Here is a 17878-nt window from a genome sequence, read left to right on the forward strand (position 1 = left end):
CTCTAAATCCCCTGACTCCCACTTCTTCTTTCATGGTGACTGATTTATTCTGAGATGGAGTCAAGTGTTGCCCAGGCTAGCCTCAGTCTGGGATCAAGAAAACTTCGCCTGTCAGCCTCCTGGGTGGCTGTGACGATAGGTTTATGCTTCCATGTCAACTATGCCTCTACTTTTATTCTGCCTTTTCTTTTTCCACACTAAAGGACAGAACCCTGTGTGTGCTGGCCAAATGCTCTGCCACTGAAATGGCACTGCCTGGCCTTGCTTGTGCTTTAGACTCAACGCTCAGGTGCTATTTTCTTTCACACTTAGTCTGGCCTCGTCACACCCCATGTCCTGAAAGTCACCCTGGGCAAGGGCTGTTTGTTAGAGAAAGCTGCCAACCAATGACCTCAGAACCCCAATGACCCCGTCTGACTAATAGAAACAGGCCAGGGACATGGAGGTCTCAAGCGGGCTTACTTCAGATGAACTTCAGTACACTGGCGCTGGGGCGCGAAGCAGGCGATGGCCCACACCTTGATCTCGATGCCGGTGTGGAACTGCTTGTTTCTCATGTCCCACACACCCTGGACAGGGGTGGCGATAGCTTTGTTCTGCAAATAGAAAGTGCTTCAAAGGGAGGAAAGCAACAGAAACACTCTTGCTGCTGGTCCCCTGACCAACAATGACTCCTAAAGCACCCGGCCATGACTGGTGTGTTGTCTCCACCTCTCCAGCATCCCATAACTAGCGCTGTAAGCAACCCACACACAAGTGCTGAATGGTGGGACCAGATTGTAGAGGTGCAAGCTAGATGAGAAATGGACCAATGATGGTCCAATGGATAGCTGGACCAATGATGAACTGGTAGATGGATGCGAGTGAAGAGTCAGGTGAGTGGACAGAAGTGGTGAATAAATGAGCAGATGGAAAGGATGGGCAAATGGATGAGGTTGTGTGGAGCCAGATGGATGGATGGATGGATGGATGGATGGATGGATGGATGGATGGGAAGGTATCAATGGATGAGTAGAAGGATGCACAGGCAAGTGGGTGTGTGGATGGATGGGATAAATGAATGGGAAAGCATGAATAGAGGGGAAGATAAATAGATAGGACTGAGTCAGACACCATCTCAAAATACTCTTCTTTAAGGAGGAAGTGAAGTTTTGGTGAGATACGGCAAGACTTTAGGGAGCACTGAAAGCAATGTGCAAACCTTTAAAAAAAAAAGACACAGGAAGGTAGAGTCTTTGTCATGCGTGAGTCCAACAGGTGCAGGTCACAGCCATGTGCTGTGTTCAGTGTTTATAAGGGCTACAAACATACATGGCTGTCTTCATTGCATGACCCCAACCCCCCACATGCCATCCATCTGCACCTACCCTGCCCCCATAGAGGATGGAGGGTGGCTGAAGGACCCGCCCAGTCACATCTGTCATCTCATCTTTGACCATGATTCCAAATTCACGAACATACGGGTCTGTATTGAAGCTTGCACTTCGCATCTTGAGGAAGAAAAGAGAGGAGAGTGAGTCAGCAGAGGCTCTGCTCCTCCCAGGGCCATCTCTGCTCCAAGTACAGGAATGTGTGTTGGGGGGGTGTCCTTGCCATGGTACCCCATCCTGGGGGAACCTGAGGCCCCAGTGCTCACCAATTTGCTGATCTCCTCTTGCCGATCCGGTGCTGACCTGGCAGTTGCTCTGATCATGGTTGAGGTCTGATTGTCTGTTAATTTCTTTATACATCTCTGTCCAGCAACTATGTTACAGACCTACAGAGAAGGAGCCATACAGGTCAACACATCAGCGGTGCATGTGGCGAGGGGGAGTGGAGGGAGTTTTCAGAGGCTCAGCACCCAAGCCAGAGCGCTGGCTGCTCCAAAGCCTACCACGCACAACGGAACTTCTAGGAAAACCCAGTATGAAAGACGAGCATCCTTCAGCTTTTGTGGTGCTCTGCTGGGCACAGGGCCAATCTAGAGTTCTGGAGTTGGGCTGGGCATAATGAGTGGCTCACATCTGTTGTGTTGTCTAGTTTTATGTCAATTTGACACAAGCTTTACTCATCTGAGGGGGGAAAAGGCCTCCACAAAATTAGGCTGTAGGCAGGCCTGTATGGTATTTTCTTAATTAGTGACTGAAGGGGGGGCCCACCATGCCAGAGTGGTGGTCCTGGACTCCATAGGAAGGTAGTCTAACAAGCCATGGGGATCGGAGCAACACCCCTCCACAGCTCGGTATCGGCTCTACCTCTAGGTTTTTGCTCAGCTGGGTTCCTGCCCTGCCGTCCTTAGTGATGTAGAAGAGTACATTAAATAAACCCTTTCCTCTCCAGCCTGCTTTTGGCCCTTAAGTAACATAAAGACCTAAGGAAGACATCCATTATGTCCTCACAGGCTGAGGCAGGCAGGATCTCTGAGAGGGAGGGGTCTACAAAGAGGATTCCAGGCCAGCCGAGACTATGCAATGAGATTATATTTAAGAAAATAGGGGGGTGGGTAATTCTACCCAAGCTGCTGATCTCATCCCATTGTAGGGGAAGGAGTACAAAAGGGGACACATCTCAACAACGCCATGAATTAGCCAAGTCCTATAGCAAGACTGGGCTGGATTGGGGCTTCTCCTCCCCAGGGCAGGGACTTGCCTCCAAAGGTAGGTAGGTGTGTTTCTGCTCCTGTCCAACCTGTAAACACGGGAGGTGGGGGTAGCGCAGAACCAGCTTGTGCCTGTCCTTGAAGTACTGCGCCACTGTACACTCCACTGTCTGCCCACTCTCCTGCTGCAACGGGAACCTGCAGAAAGAGGTGAGTTAGGGAAGAACTTTCAGGCTCCCTGAACACTGGAGCTCCACTGCGCCTCCCAGGTGCAAATGTCTACACTGTGCAGGAAGCTAATCCTTCAAGTATCTCCTGGACTATTCTAGAGCCCCGCAACTCTCAGGCTGCCTATGCCTGCTGGGAAAGATCAACTACCTACACATCTAAAAGAGGTACTAATCACAGTTTCTACTCAACAGCCCAAGATACAGAAGATGAATCCAGGAAGGTCTGTATGCTTCCAGCAGACCACGGTGACTCTACCTAACTCCTGTACCCTTGGCTCCCAGCAGTCAGAAGATAGTAGAGTCTCCCAAGATAAAAGCAGGCTGCTCTTAGCTCTAGGATTTCCCTGTAGGGCTGAACCAAGGGGTGATCACTCAGACATAAATAGGGAGGTGCGCTATGTGCCACATGCAGGGGATGGCAGCTCCCAGGTGGGACAGGCCATCTGGCCCAGCTTTCTTGATGGACTCATCTGTTCTGTCCAGGTAATCTGTCACCTCCTGTCCAATGGGCAGGTGACAGGACACATATTTAGTCCATCAAACCCTGTTGTCCCATGAGGACCGGGCACCTTGGCATTCTTGCAACAATCTGTTTTCTGTGAATGAAATAAGCCAGCAAGTTCTCACTAGGCACAACAGATCTGGAACAGGGCACCGTGCATACGCATACAGTTTTCTCCTAAACACACAGTCAATTGTGTTCTTGCCACTAGACAAATGACAGCATGATGGGACACTTAAGAGACTACAGTTCTAGACGGCCCTTGCAACTGCTCCAGTCAGCAGGCCTACTCAGCTGTGCCAAGGGTCAAAATGATGCCCACAGGTGTCTCTGCTTGTCCTAGACCTAAGCAAAACAACAGACACCCCAACTCTGGTACGGTCACTTCCTGTTTCCCTGTGCATATGGGATTTTGGTGTTGGAATTTACATTTGTTTGCTTGTTTTTTAAAATTTTTGTTTGTTTGTTTTGGTTTTTTGAGACAGGGTTTCTCTGTGTAACCCTGGCTGTCCTGGAACTCACTCTGTAGGCCAGGCTGTCCTGGAACTCACAGGGATCTGCCTGCCCAAGTGCTGGTATTAAAGGTGTGCACTATATTTTATGCATATGGGTGCTTTGTCTGCATGAAAGCCTGCATACCAGAAAAGGGCATGGGATTCTATGAGACCACAGTTACAGACAGTTGTGAGCTGCCAAGATGTTTGAAGTTGAACCCAGGGCCTCTAGAAGAGCGGCCAGTGCTCTTTACCATTGAGCACTCCCCCACCTCTCACTTTTTTTTTTTTTTTGGTAAATTATTTTACTGACCAGCATGGCACATGCATTAAATCCCAGCATCCAGCAAGCAGATCCATCTTTGTGAGTAGTTCCAGGCCAGCCTAGTCTATGTAGTAAATTCCACCACCACCACCCCTTTTTTTTTGGTTGTTGTTGTTTTAGGTTTTTCAAGACAAGGTTTCTGCGCGTAACAGCCCTGGCTGTCCTAGACTCACTTTGTACACCAGGCTGACCTTGAACTCACAGAGATCCACTTTCGTCTGCTGGGATTAAAGGTGTGCACCACCACACCCAGCTACAAATCCATGTCTTTTTTTTCTTTTTTAATATTTATTTGTTTATTTTCATGTATGGGTACTCTATCTGCATGTACACTTGCATACTAGAAGAGGCCATCAGATCTCATTATAGATGGATGTGAGCCGCCACGTGGTTGCTGGGAATTGAACTCAGGCCCTCTGGAAGAGCAGACAGTGCTCTTAACCACTGAGTCATCTCTCCAGGCCCTAAATCCATGTCTTAAAAACAAAACAAGAGCCGGGCGTGGTGGTGCACGCCTTTAATCCCAGCACAGAGGCAGAGGCGGGCGGATCGCTGTGAGTTCGAGGCCAGCCTGGTTTACAAAGTGAGTCCAGGACAGCTGAGGCTAACACAGAGAGACCCTGTCTCAACAAAACAAAACAAAACAAGATAAACCAGGGACTGGAGATGGTGCAGAGGTTAAGAACACTGGCTGCTCTTGCGGAGGATGCGGGTTTGACTCGCAGCATTCATATAGTGGCTCACTGCCACCTGTAAGTCCTCTCCCAACGATCTAATGCCTTTTCTGACCTCCACAGGGCCTAGGTACACTTGTGGTAAATAGACATGCATGCAGGCAAAAAACTTATACAATAAAAATAGAGATATAAATTTAAGAACAATAAATCCCCCAAAACTATCATTATATTTTACACTATGTGTGTGTGCACGTGTCAGTACAGATAATAGAGGAGCTCATAAGAGGGCAGCACAGCTGGAGTAAAGGAAGTTGCAAGCTGCCTAACGTGGGTGCTGGGAACGAACTTGTGTCCTCTGCTAAGAGCAATACATGGAGCCATCTCTCCAGCCTGTGGAGTTCACTTTTTACTGTAGAGTATGAGTGAGTCGCAGAGGTAGCCACCACCAACACGACAGTCCCATGACTTTCCATCTGAGAAGCTGAGTGCCTAGGGCAGGCCTGAGTTGGAAAGTAGGACTTGCTGTTTGGCTGCCTTACGTTTGGTGACTGGCAGGCCGCCGGGTCACATTGCAGACACGGTACTTCCTCTTCATCTGACCACAGTGCGTTATCTCCACCTTTAGACCTGGTGACAGACAGCGGGCATCAGAACTGCTCGTCATGCATTTACAGGCCAAGCCACACCCGAGGCTTTCACACATGTGGCTCTGGCCACAGGCGAAGCCATGGGGTTCTAGAGCTGAGGTATAAGAAATGTGAGCTAGTCCCAGAATGCCCACCGTGGCTGGACCCACCCGGTTCAGAGATGCCCTCTGCCAGAAAAACTCTGAGGAATAAGTTGTGGGTACCATTACTACCCTTCTTTCTCTGAGACCTAACATTTGTGATTTAGACAGGACACCCTTGGCTGCTCATCAGAGTCAGGGGTCCTCCGTGCACGGCTTCCAGCTATCTCAGAGTCAAGTGTGTCTTGGCTCACTTTCCCCACAGCTCCCACCTCCCGCACTAGAGGTGGCACAAGAACTCATACGTGCATGGGCGGGGACGGGGACAGGGAGGGGGGGGGCAGGGGGCGGGACAGACAACCTAGCCTACTGTGCTGGGGTGCTTCTTTACCTTTAATTTCTTTGGTAAACTTTACCCTTTGGGAATCTGTCAGAGGTTTTTGTTGTTCTTCAATACTTTTAAAATCCAAAACTTCACAAACAAACTCGATCACTGGCTGTGCCTTGTAAAATGCTGTTGCTGATACTATGTGCAGGAAAAGAGAGAAACAGACAAGTTTGATGGAGTAAGCCATGTGCCTAGTTCGCAGCTCAGGAGGCCTGGCCTCGGTTCTCCTCTATGGAATGCCCCTTGGCCCTTTGTGATAAGAAAACCTATGTCTGCTACGCTCAGGGCTCCACACTCCAAGGGAGAGACTGGCCCGAGGAGGCTCCATGCACTCTGGAGCCAAAGGCAATGAATGGTAAGGGGCTAGCAGAGTCTCAAGAAGTTGCTCAAAGAATTACTGAGGTCTTGAACAAGCCTAGCCTGACAGGGACATCCAGGGCCTCGCATCCTGTGGGGTTCTCTGGTCGCCTCTAACAACAGGCATTTCTGAGGTTTTCCTTCCTTCCTTCCCGGGGCTTTTGTAAAACCTTATCTCCTCCTGGTTGTCTGTGTCTGGCAGAGGGGAAGAGGACTCGAGCAGAGGCGACCCCGCACCTCCTGAAGCAAGGGGAACAACAGGGGGGCTACAGTGTCCCTCAACATTGAAAGCTAATGGATTGTAGGGGCTCTGAACCAACCAGTGGATTCATCCATTGATGGAATCACAATCAGATGGCATTTCTGGGGCTGTAAAAACTCAGGTGAAGGTCCTGATGGAGGAAGTACTGGGTCCCTGGGGGTGTGCCCTTAGGAACCCGCCTTGCCCCTGGCCCCTTTCTATCTCCTTGCTTCCGGGCTACCATGAGATAAGCAGCTATGCTGTCGCACCTCTTTGCCCTGGTGTTTGCTTCAGGGTGACAGCATCAGCTTACTGTTGCCTGAGGCCTCTGAAACTGTAAACTAATCTTTACTGCTGGTAAATGGCTTCTTCTAGGTACGTGCCACAGCAATGACAGATCTAATACACCCTCAAGGCTGGAAGACCACTGGGAACTGCCAGCCACTGGCACCTAATGGCGTCCTTTCCTTAGTATGAATAACAAATTGAGTAAACAAGAAACATATGGGGGGGGGGAGTGAGGGGTGGGGCCCCAACCCCACACCTGGTGTGTTCTAGTAGTGCAAAGGACCTGGCAGAGGTAGCTCTCTAGGTTGGCTCAAGGGTCCCTGGGAGTGGAATGCTCCAAGGGCTCTGATACTCAACCAGGAACTACCTTAGACACCAAACAGTCGGTTAACATAGGCTGGAACCAACCAGAGCACTGCTAGAGAGGGCTCCTCTGAATGTTTTCAAATCTCCACCCACTGCAATGGGGCTGCATGGGCCCCATCCACCCTGCATTAAAGCCATGGGCTTTTCTTACCATCAATATTCAGCATCATTTTCCAAAGAGAAGGTCGGACAGACTGATGGAAGCCAAACCACACTTCTCGGCCCCCACCCAGAGGGTTGGAACAGCCTTCAGATGCCGTAAAGAAGGAGCGGCCGACGGGGGTGTACCTGCAACAGGAACAAGCCCTCTCCTCATCAGGCAGCCTCAGCCAGGAAGGGCCGGGCTGGGCCCATGGCTCTCCCCTCGTCATCCCAGCAGGCACACTATACTCAAGAGATCATTCTAGGCTTTCTTCTGTAAAGCCACATTCATTTTATAGAGTTCTAGTCTATGTCCACACAGTGTAAGCCGTTTCCCTGCGGACTCACACCAGCCAGTAGTCTGTATGGGACACTGTCAACAGCTCCCTGCTTCTGGGGCCTGAGCTCAGCTGCGGAAACATCCCGCAGGCCCGCAGGCCAGTTATGCGCACAATGACCTGAGCGACAGCCCACCCACCTGCTATGAACACACCCTCCATGCATCCTCACCTACAGACTAACGACACATGGGCTGTACCAGCATGCAGGATGCCAAAGGGAGAAGCCGTGTTCAGCTGAGGGACTCGCGCTGCTTGTGAATGGAATTATCAGGCGTGTCTGCCTCACGTCCTGCCTGTGCTTGCTAATCCTGCTTCATCTTGACAATCTCCAAAGGGATTCAGAAGGAAGAAGCCATAGGAATTCCTGCTGCCTGACTAGATATACAGATGACGCGGGCAAGGGGGTGGCTCATAGCCAAGCCTGATGCGCTGAGTTCCATCCCCAGGATGCACATGGAGGAGAGAGGGACCTCACTCCTAAGTTATCCTCTGCCCCGTATACAAAGACTGGGGCATGCCCGCACAGATAAAAGAAATGCTAGTTTGCTTCAACTATAGACAAGATTTTGTTAATTGCCACTTTAGGTGATTTCTGTACCTACCTGCCTTCCTTCCATCAACACTTCTTTTTTTTTTTTTTTTTTTTTTTTTTGTTGTTGTTGTTGTTGTTGTTGTTTTTGTTTTTCGAGACAGGGTCTCTCTGTGTAGTCTTGGCTATCCTGGACTCGCTTTGTAGACCAGGCTGGCCTCGAACTCACAGCGATCCGCCTGCCTCTGCCTCCCAAGTACTGGGATTAAAGGCGTGCGTCACCACCGCCCGGCCCATCAACACTTCTTAGCAGTGACTGGCAGGCCAGGGCCCTGCCAAGAGTGACAGCTGGCTCTGGGAGCAGTCTCATCTATACCTAATGTGTAGATAGGGGGTCAAAGAAGCACCCAATTTTCTCCAGAGCAGAGAGGGGTCAGTCCCCGGGCCTAAGCTTTCTGTTGCTCACTTGTCATTTCCTAGGCCCATTTTTACCATTCCTGAGGTCCTATTGTGTGCTTTATGTGAAAGCCAAGTTCAGATGTGGCTCCCTGGCCTTGGTCCCATGTGCTAGTCAATGCAACACACCATCTGGCAACTGGAAAAACGACAAACCACTGAAATGACTGCGCCCCCTGCTAGGTGTAGCAAAGGGTGATCCTCCAATACAAGAGGCCAGTACCTCTGGAGTTGGCCATCACCATAAATGTTGTGGAAAGGTCTCCCGAGGATGGGCATTCAATCAAGCATGACGTGGGTGGCCAACGTGCTGTCTGCATAGGCAGTGTGAGCTCACAGCTGGAGAGGTGACCCCTCTACACATTAGCATATCCCCTTCCAGCTCAGGCCCACTGCAGGTGTGGCCATCAACACTGGCTCCTCCCTTCCTTGGTCAAGATCTCAATCTTTCTGAGAACACTCCCCACCCACCTAATGCCCTCACCTCATGGATGGCAAGTGCCTCATGACAACATCCAGGGCCTGGATCGTCTCGAAGGGGACGCTGGGCAGCCGCCCCGAAAGTGCATCGTGTAACGCCTGCAAGCTCACGCATGACACCCACTTGATGGATACCTTGAAGATACGATCTTTACCTTCTCCTGGCAGCGTGACCTCCAGTTCCACCTGCCAAACCAAAGCGCAGAGGTCATTTCCTCCCAAAAAGCAGAAGAAATTAAAATTTTAACTTTATTTTTGTGTGCATGCAGGGATGTACATGTGTGGAGACCAAAAGCCTACACTTAGTATCTTCAACTGCTTTCCACTTTGTATGTTCGTTCTCTTTGAACTTGGGGCTAGCTGGTTAGGCAAGGCTGCTCAGGCAGTGAGCCCAAGGGATCTGCACCCAGGGCTGAAGACAACTTGCTTTTGTGACAACCACTTTACTGAATGAGGTACCTCCCCACACTCAATTTTATTTACTTTTAACAAATAGGCAACCACACAGCTTTGTGATGTTGGTGGTCAGCATACTGGATAATGGTTTTAAAAAAATGTATTCAGGTGAATCCTCAGCACACAGAAAACTCATGACTCCCACACCAAGCCCACTTTTCCCCTATAACCCTCGTTCAATCTACCCATAACTTAATGTCCACCGTTGGATTGCTATTGTACCTACAACACTACATCATGACTGTGGTCCACAAACTGTTGCTCAGGTGATAATCAAAATGGCATTGTTGCCAGGTGGGGTGGTGCACATCTGTAATGCCAGTACTCAAGGAGGCAGAAGCCGAGGAGCTCTGTGAATTCAAGGCCAGCCTGGTCTGCAAATCAAGTCCAGGACAGCCAAGGCTACACAGAGAAACCCTGTCTCAAAAAGGCTTTGTTATCTGTTATTGACATGTCCCCGTGATTCTGAAATACTTTATCCTTAAGTACCCAAAACTTACAGCACTAAGACTGGGTCACTTCATCCTGTAAGTATCACCACGGACACTGAGCTGGAAAAAAAGCTCAAGGGCCCGGGGCCAGGAAAAGGCAGAAAGGGGACTGGGATTTAGACTGGCCAATGCCACTACCCACAGGGAAATCAACCCAGATGTGTGTCCATAACCCCAGTATGTCTGGTACATCACATGGTAGCTATCTAGGTAGAGAAGAGAGTGAGCAGGCTAGCCTCAATCTCTGAGGACACTGACACCGAGCCATGCAGCTCTTGCTTGGACATCCTTGCAAGGAAATCAAATTGAGAACAACAACAACAAAAAATACATGCATTTTGGTACAGCACACCACTAAGAAACAAAGAGAGAAGAAAGCTGCACCCAGACACAAAGAAACAGTGTTGAGGGAGGTTGTAAACACACAGAGGCAGCTGTGTCTTCAAAGCTCCCCTGTCCTCAGCTCCAGGGCTACCTACCCCCACCCCCATAGAAGGAGTGACAGCACCAGCAGGTGTCTGGCGTCACCACCACTATGCTGGACAGGCCAGGGGGACAGCTGCAGGGCTTGGTGCCATGCATCCTTTCCTGACAGGGACGTGCAGGTCACGCCCTGGTTCGATGTGCCCAGGGAGCTGTCTAAAGGGCTACTGTGACTTTGTACAACAATCTTCTGTGCTGGATAAGGTTTTTGGGTTTGCTTCTTGTCAACTTGAAAGAAGTAGCATCACGTGGCAAAAGGGAGCCTCAACTGAGGACCTGCCTTTATCAGAGTAGTTTCTTAATTAATGATTGATGTACGAGGATCCAGCCCACTGTGAGTGGAGCTTCTCTTGGGCATGTGGTTCTGGGTTACACAAAAAAGCAAGCTGGGAAAGCCAGTGACCCACGTTCTTCCACGGTCCCGGCTTCAGTTCGTCCCTCAGGGACCCTCATTTGTCTTCTCTCAATGATGCACTATACACTATAACCGTTAACCTAAACCCTCCCACGCCCAAGTTGCTTTGTTTTTTATCCCAGCAACAGAAATTGAATGAGAACAAAATTGGTACCAGAAGTGGAGCGCTGCTATGACAGACCTTACCATGTTGTCCTTTTGGAAGGCTGTGGAAGCACTTGGAACTTGGGGTTGGCAGTGCTCGGAGCCTACCTAACGAGCTGTTGTTACGGGAGCTTGAAAGGTAAGAACGTTAGCGCGGTGCAGACAACAGAAGCCTGGCGTGTGAAGTTTCAGGGGGAAACAAAGGCCATCAGAGCTATCAGTGCGATGTATTTGAATTAAGAGTCTATGTTAGTGAAACCTTTTGTGCTTTATTGTGCTGGTCAGCTGGGGTTGAAGAATCAGCTGTGATTGGAAGTGACCAGCATCCCGGAGGTGAAATGTTCTCTTAGGGTATTTCCGTAAGGTCAGTGCAGAGGGGGCCAAGGGTAGCCAAACATGGCAATGTATAAATCCTTCACATGGCTCTGGTTTTGATGGATGAAGACTGCAGAGTTGAAGGAGTCATGGAGAGAAGCTGAGGCTTGGCACCACATGGCAGCCTTAGAATTTCTGAAGAGAAGGCATTGGTGAAGGTACAGCCTCAGTTGCAATGGAGACCCCAGGACTGAGGAGTCATAGACTGCAGCTGAGACTTGATGCCACAAGGACGGTCACAGTACCTAGAGAGAGGCCAGGAGTCCTGTGGTAAAGTGTGGCCTCACCTGCAGTGGTGACTGCTCAGAAGCTGCAAACCTGCTGGCAGCTGGCAAGAGAAGGCATGGCTGGACACAGCCCAGGGTAACGCAGCAGGCTGTTTTGGTGAAAGAAGACTGAAGACTTCAGGGACAACTTTAGAACAAGTGGTCTAACTTTCCAGCTGTGTCCCATGTCAAAGTGAGGCCATGGGGTGGCGGGCACAGGTACTGTCAGCCCTAAGGAGCTCTGCTGTCTTCCCACATGGGCCGGCAGTGAGGTAGAGGCACCAGCGGATAGAGATGAGCAGAGCTCTGCACAGGGCCGCTCCTTGGGAAGGTGATGTGATGTGGACAATGGCATGTACCCATACCAGGTACCAGGCCCCACTGAGCCACTACATAGGATGCTAAGTTAATGAATTCAAGGAGAATCCTTTCTTACTACAGATGGCCAAAAATAAACAAACAAACAAACAAAAGCAGAACAAAACAAAAAAACAACAAACCCCTGAAAACAAAGCTTTGCTGGTAGTAAAAGAAATGGAAAATATTTTTGATTGGCTCAGACAGAAGGGAAACAACCCCTAGCCCCACCCCATGTTAGCTGAGGAGTTCCCAAGCTCTCTGGAAGTCTAGCTTGTCATATGACAACACCATCAAGGGTGACTAGGATTAAGTTAGAAGCACTGTGCATCTCCAAACGTTCTGTGTGCATGCAAGCACACAGGCCGTCAAACTGTGCCCACTATACCTTCCAGAGCGCTTGTGTCTTGGGCAGTGGGCTGGAGCTTTTCAACCTTGCTCCTTATACTACAATGTAGGACCAGAGGGGCACACTAAGTCCCCAGACCCGAGACGACCCACATTGCAGTGAGGCCCGAGATGCACCATACACAGAAGTAGGGTTGTTCCACCCTGCAGTGGAGGGGTAGTCAGGTTGGCAAGGGGAGGTGTCTCATATCAGGTCCCATTACTAAGAAAGGCATATATACTACATCTATTTTCACTCCAGTCTGGGCTGTTAGCTCATATGACTGTGTGTCTGCATCTGAGCATCAGAAACGCACCCCCCCTCCTTCAGGAGGCCTCCCCTCAGGCTCCTCTTGGTGTCTAATTATAAATCTGTACCACAAAACTGTGAATAAACTCCTTATGCTTTTCTTTCTTATAAAGCTTGAAACAAAAACAAATGTGTAAATCAAACACAAAACCTTAAGATCAATAAATCTCCGATCCACAGCATGCTAACTTGCAGGGAGAGCCTGCTCGCTCATTTACACCCAGCCCTGGGATTCCCTCCAACTCGGAACCTCACGCCCATCATCCGATCCTGGAGTGGTGGCAACAACCCACGTGCCACTGGTGACTGGGAGAAGTGAGATGAGAATATGGCAAAGAGAGCTGTAGAGCCATTGGGTCCCCTCCCTGCTCTAACACAGTGCGCTCCTGTCACCATGGTGACATGGAGCAGAGCCACCAGGTACTGAGACTGCCTGGCCCCTCGGGGAATACAGACAGCCACAGAGAAGCCAAGGCATTTGGTCACTTAGCAACACATACGTGCCCGTCCCTTCATTCTCAGAAGTGTCAAAGTCTGGGCAGAAGCTTTATTACTTTTTAAATAAAGCGAAGATAAGCATTAAAATAATAAGGGAAAGTAACTGTTTTCTATGGCCACTGCACCAGCTTGACTCATCTTCCTCCTCCTCCTCCTCCTCCTCCTCACTGCAGAGGAGGTTGCTGCAGCACATCCGATTTGTTACATTGCCAGCAACACACACACACACACACACAAAGGCTATGTTTGGTGGTCTGTGGGTTGTGTTTCACTGGGAGTGTTTTCTATGTTTTCTATCTTGACCAGCTTCACTGCAAACCACAGCACACCCGTACACCTCATGATGATGCCCACACACAGCAGCTGCCCTGGCCTCCCAGATGAAGTGATTTTATACACCAGAGAAATAAGTAACCTTGGGACATTTGTGAACCTCATTGTACTAGTTGGACCCGGACAAGAAACCCACAGCCTCACCTTGTCCCTGCCAATTGGAAGGGGCATGGCGGTGTACAGATTCTTCCTTCCATCAAACACTGGCTTCCGGTCCCCGAAGATCTGGGTCTTAAAGTGCTGGACCATGTGCTCCACAATTTCCCTAAAACAGAGAATTCAGCAAAATGTCAATGAAGTTGAAGTTGAAGAGGTGGCCCGGGGCTGGCATCTATCTGAGACACACTAGCACTTGTGCCTACATGTGGCTTTCCACTGCCTTCTTTGGGGAAAGGGGTAAAAAAAACAACTAAGACCTGAAGCGTGCTTATCTCATTTCCTGGTCACACAAATGCAGCAGAACGTCCTTGTGAGTTGCACGGGCAGATAGTAGGTGCTACTCAGAGTGTCCAAGTACACCAAAGGGGAGCCAGTGGAATGTCTGTCCAAAGTTGTAGACCAGACACCCTCATTCTGTTGTAAGGCTGATGTCCCTCATAGTCCACACACATTTTCTGGCACACAAAGAGACCACACTTGTTACAGTCACAGGCATGGTGTGCAGCCATCACCAACATCTTGAATGAAGCCCCTCACCCACTTTCCCCAAGTCAAGCAGAGAGTAGCTGCAGAGACCTCTGAGGAGGACTCTCTGCGCTGGCTAGGCGCATACTAGGCTCCTGACCTCAGCATCAGTATGTACTCTGTGCCCTATAGCAGCCCACATGCTGAACACGGGCAACAGCAGCTAGCCATCCAGCCTCATCCTCGCCAATGGAGACCAAATCACCAGTCCTCAAGGACCTACGGCTTCCAACACTATCCAGAGATATAAAAAGCTCAGAGAGGTGCCAAGAGGCCACTACGGGTGCTCTCTTCTGCACCCTGCTTCCTAGCCCCTGGGAATGGCTGCGCAGTAGCTGGCATATGCTGCTGTTACTTTCACTACAGTTCTGGAAGTTTCTTTTTAAAAAGGTCATACTTCATTTCAGTTGGTTTCTAATTATGCAGGTTTTATGCTACTGCATTCTCTTTGTGACACAAAGCTAAAAGCTTGCTCAGACTGCCTCCCACCCCAGCTTTCCCACAAGACTATGAACACACACACAAAGACACACAGACACAAAATCTTGTTTTGTTTTCTGAGCTCAGAGGTTAAGAGTACTGACTGCACTTCCAGAGGTACTGAGTTCAATTTCCAGCAACATGGTGGCACATAAAAAATTTTTAAATTGCTCTTATATTTTGTTTTTTGAAAAAAATTTTTTGTTTTATTTTTAATTACACGTGTTGCGTATGGGTGTGTGCGTGCACGTAGTCCCTGGAGCTGGAGTTGCAGGTGGTGATTAGCTGCCTGGTGTGGGTGCTGGGAAAGTCACTAACCCGCCTGCCACAATCTCCAGTGCTCACTATTCTTTCATACTTAGATATCTGGGGCCTGATGTTGTCCTACTATGTATCTTAATAATGTGTTCTTATTACCATGTACAACGTCTATAAATGTAGATACCATCAAGCCATGATAACATGTGGTAAGCTACTGACCCCCCATGTCTCTGAAGGTTGGTGCCCTATAGCTACCCTTTTGAAATAATCACCAAAACTAAGATACCAGCCCAGAGGGCATGAAATATCTTTACTTTAATATATGTACTAAACTGCCTTCTAAAACTTCTAAAGCAGATTGTGCCATATGGGAGGCTGACGCCAGGGCCAGGAGGAAAGGGGCATACATTTCCCCTGCAGTAACTATATTTTGTGTAAGTCTAGCCATGCCCTCAACAAACGTGGGGTCTAGCTATCTCCTGAGGGCTGGGTTTATGAACTGAGCTTGAGGGGCATATGGCACTGGAGGGGGGGTGCAAAGGACTCACCACTGTGTCATAGCACTAACGTGACACATCTCTGGCCATCAATGCCTCCATATTAGGCCCATCTTGGCTTCACAGTCTGCTGTGCATGGAACAATGGGAAAGAGAAGAGACAAAGACAGGGTAGGATGGGGGCAGCAAGACAGACTAATGGGGGAGGGGTCATGAAATCAGCACTCAGCTGCCATCCTGCCAAGCCCATTTTGCTAAACTGACCTGCTGGGGTGGAAGTGGGATCCCGGGGGACACAGTATCACCACGCAAGCACAGGTAAATATTGGCCTGCTTCAAGGGGGGAGATCTCACAATCAGGTACAACACTATTTCCAACACTACAGCACTTTGACCATAATATTCTTGAAATCGGACCAATTTAAGGTCAGTCACAATTAACATCGAAATGAAGAGCATTAAAGGTTTGCATATCTAATCAGCCAGAAGCTCTCACAATAATTTACAAGCCTAGCAGGCTGGCCCTTGCTTCAGTCTGCAGCACCCAGCCCCTCAGTTGCTGAGAGACCAAGCTGACGCAGTTTCTAACCATAGCAACCTCAGCTTCTTACAGACATGACGCTGACAGGAAAAGAGCAGCCGAGTCTGTAAGACATCACATGACCGTTGCCAGCCACGTGCCAGGGCCTGATGCGAGCCTGAGTCACGCCTCCTTTCAGAAAGGGTTTACTGCAGCTGTGGACCGCATGACAGGAGCCTGATGGGAACCACAGAGCCCAGGCGACAAAAGTGCCTTTGCCCACCCTCATTCCAGTCCAGAGGGGGTGCTACAACACTGAGGCCAACAGGTTCCTGTTCCAAGAAGCTAGCGAGCAAACTGACGCAGCCATTTATCAATCTTCATTGAGACAAAATAAAAGCCCTGGGACAGCTGGGCAGCCCTGCCAGGTCCGTTACAGGAGCACATTTAAAGGGTCTCGTCTGATGCTTATCGCATTCTAGGCACACTGTTCAGCAGGTCAGATAACTCGTTCTCCTCCTCCAGAAGCTGTTACAGAAGGAGATGCACCCGCAAGGGGCAGGCTCTTTCTTCCTCAGGTACCAGCACCCCAGGGGACAGTCTGAAATACAGATTAAGGCTCTCCCACAATACACTTGGCTTTGGATTTAGCCTCTTGCCTTGAAATGTGCCGAGAAAACAGGAGGCAGCTGTTTGGGGATTTGGGTTACCGGCATGGGACTGCCAGCTTCACAGTCACTGGGGTATCCTGGCCTTGGAGCAGTTTCCAAGTCAGAGCTAAGCAGTTAGGCAGAGCCCAGGGCTGCAGAGGTGGAGATTTCTAGGCCAAGAAAGATGGCAACTAGATTGATTCCCTCAACACACTGCACATGACAGTGCACATGAGCCAAGATTAAGTGTCAGTATATGATTGAACCACAAAGGCGGCATACAACCTAAGGGAGATCCTGTGCTGTGACAAATCTCACAGAAAGTTAACTCAGTGAGTGAGCAAGAGAGGCTGTCCACAAGCACAAATGCAACGTTTATTGATGGTTACAACAAACCGAAAGTAATCTTCAAGGGGTCTAGGAGAGGGCTCAGTCAGTGAAGTGCTTGTCATGGCATCAGGGCCCAAGTTTTGACCATTGTGCTGGAAAGACAAAGCCAGCTGGGCGCTGGGAGCTCACAGGCCAGCAGTCTGCTCTAATCAGGGAGCTTCAGAACCATGAGACAGACCCTGACATAGAAAACAAGGGCAACACATGAGGAATGACACAGAGGGTGACCTCTGGCTGCCACACGCACATTCACTAGTGAATGCATACAGAGGTTTGAGGAAAAGCAATAAAAAGTATCCCAATTGGAGCAGGGCATGGTAGTGTGTGCCTTTAATTGCAGCCCTTGGGAGGCAGAGGCAAGCAGACCTCTGTGAGTTCAAGACCAGACTGGTCTACAAAGGAAGTCCAGGACAGCCAGGGCTACACAAAGAATCCACGTCTCCAAAAACAAAACAAAACAAAACAAAACAAAAAATTTTAAAAGGGAGTATTTTGCTTCTTAGATCACAGCTGGCCAACATGTAGAGCAGCAATGTTGATGAAGGGGAGAAAGAGGCTTCAAGAAACCAAGGCCAATATTGATTGCCCCACACATCTTAACAGGCCAACACCCAAGTTCAAGAAACATGAAACTCTCCCCGCCCCCAAAGAACTATGAGTTCCAAAAGATTGGCACATGGGCATTCTGTAGTCATATAATGGAAAGGCAACATGAAAAATAAGAAGAGGGGCAATTAGCTCCGCAGTTAAGAAAACTGGCT

The 17878-nt window shown here is 49.4% G+C and overlaps 1 protein-coding gene across 1 annotated transcript in view; it reads right to left on the reverse strand.

The window, feature by feature from the left end:
• The window catches only part of AGO2 (argonaute RISC catalytic component 2), an 82622-nt gene that overhangs the window by 27072 nt on the left and 37672 nt on the right, over positions 1-17878 (reverse strand). Inside the window, exons 3-11 of the mRNA XM_084803049.1 lie at positions 13780-13900; positions 9125-9306; positions 7325-7461; positions 5925-6059; positions 5346-5433; positions 2629-2776; positions 1637-1756; positions 1368-1490; positions 463-596 (exon numbers count right to left, since the gene is read on the reverse strand). Coding sequence (XP_084659175.1) covers positions 463-596; positions 1368-1490; positions 1637-1756; positions 2629-2776; positions 5346-5433; positions 5925-6059; positions 7325-7461; positions 9125-9306; positions 13780-13900 — 1188 coding nt within the window. The remainder of the gene's footprint in view (positions 1-462; positions 597-1367; positions 1491-1636; positions 1757-2628; positions 2777-5345; positions 5434-5924; positions 6060-7324; positions 7462-9124; positions 9307-13779; positions 13901-17878) is intronic.

Source organism: Acomys minous, assembly GCF_964271855.1.
Source record: "Acomys minous genome assembly, chromosome: 12".
In the NCBI taxonomy this organism is placed as follows: domain Eukaryota; kingdom Metazoa; phylum Chordata; class Mammalia; order Rodentia; family Muridae; genus Acomys; species Acomys minous.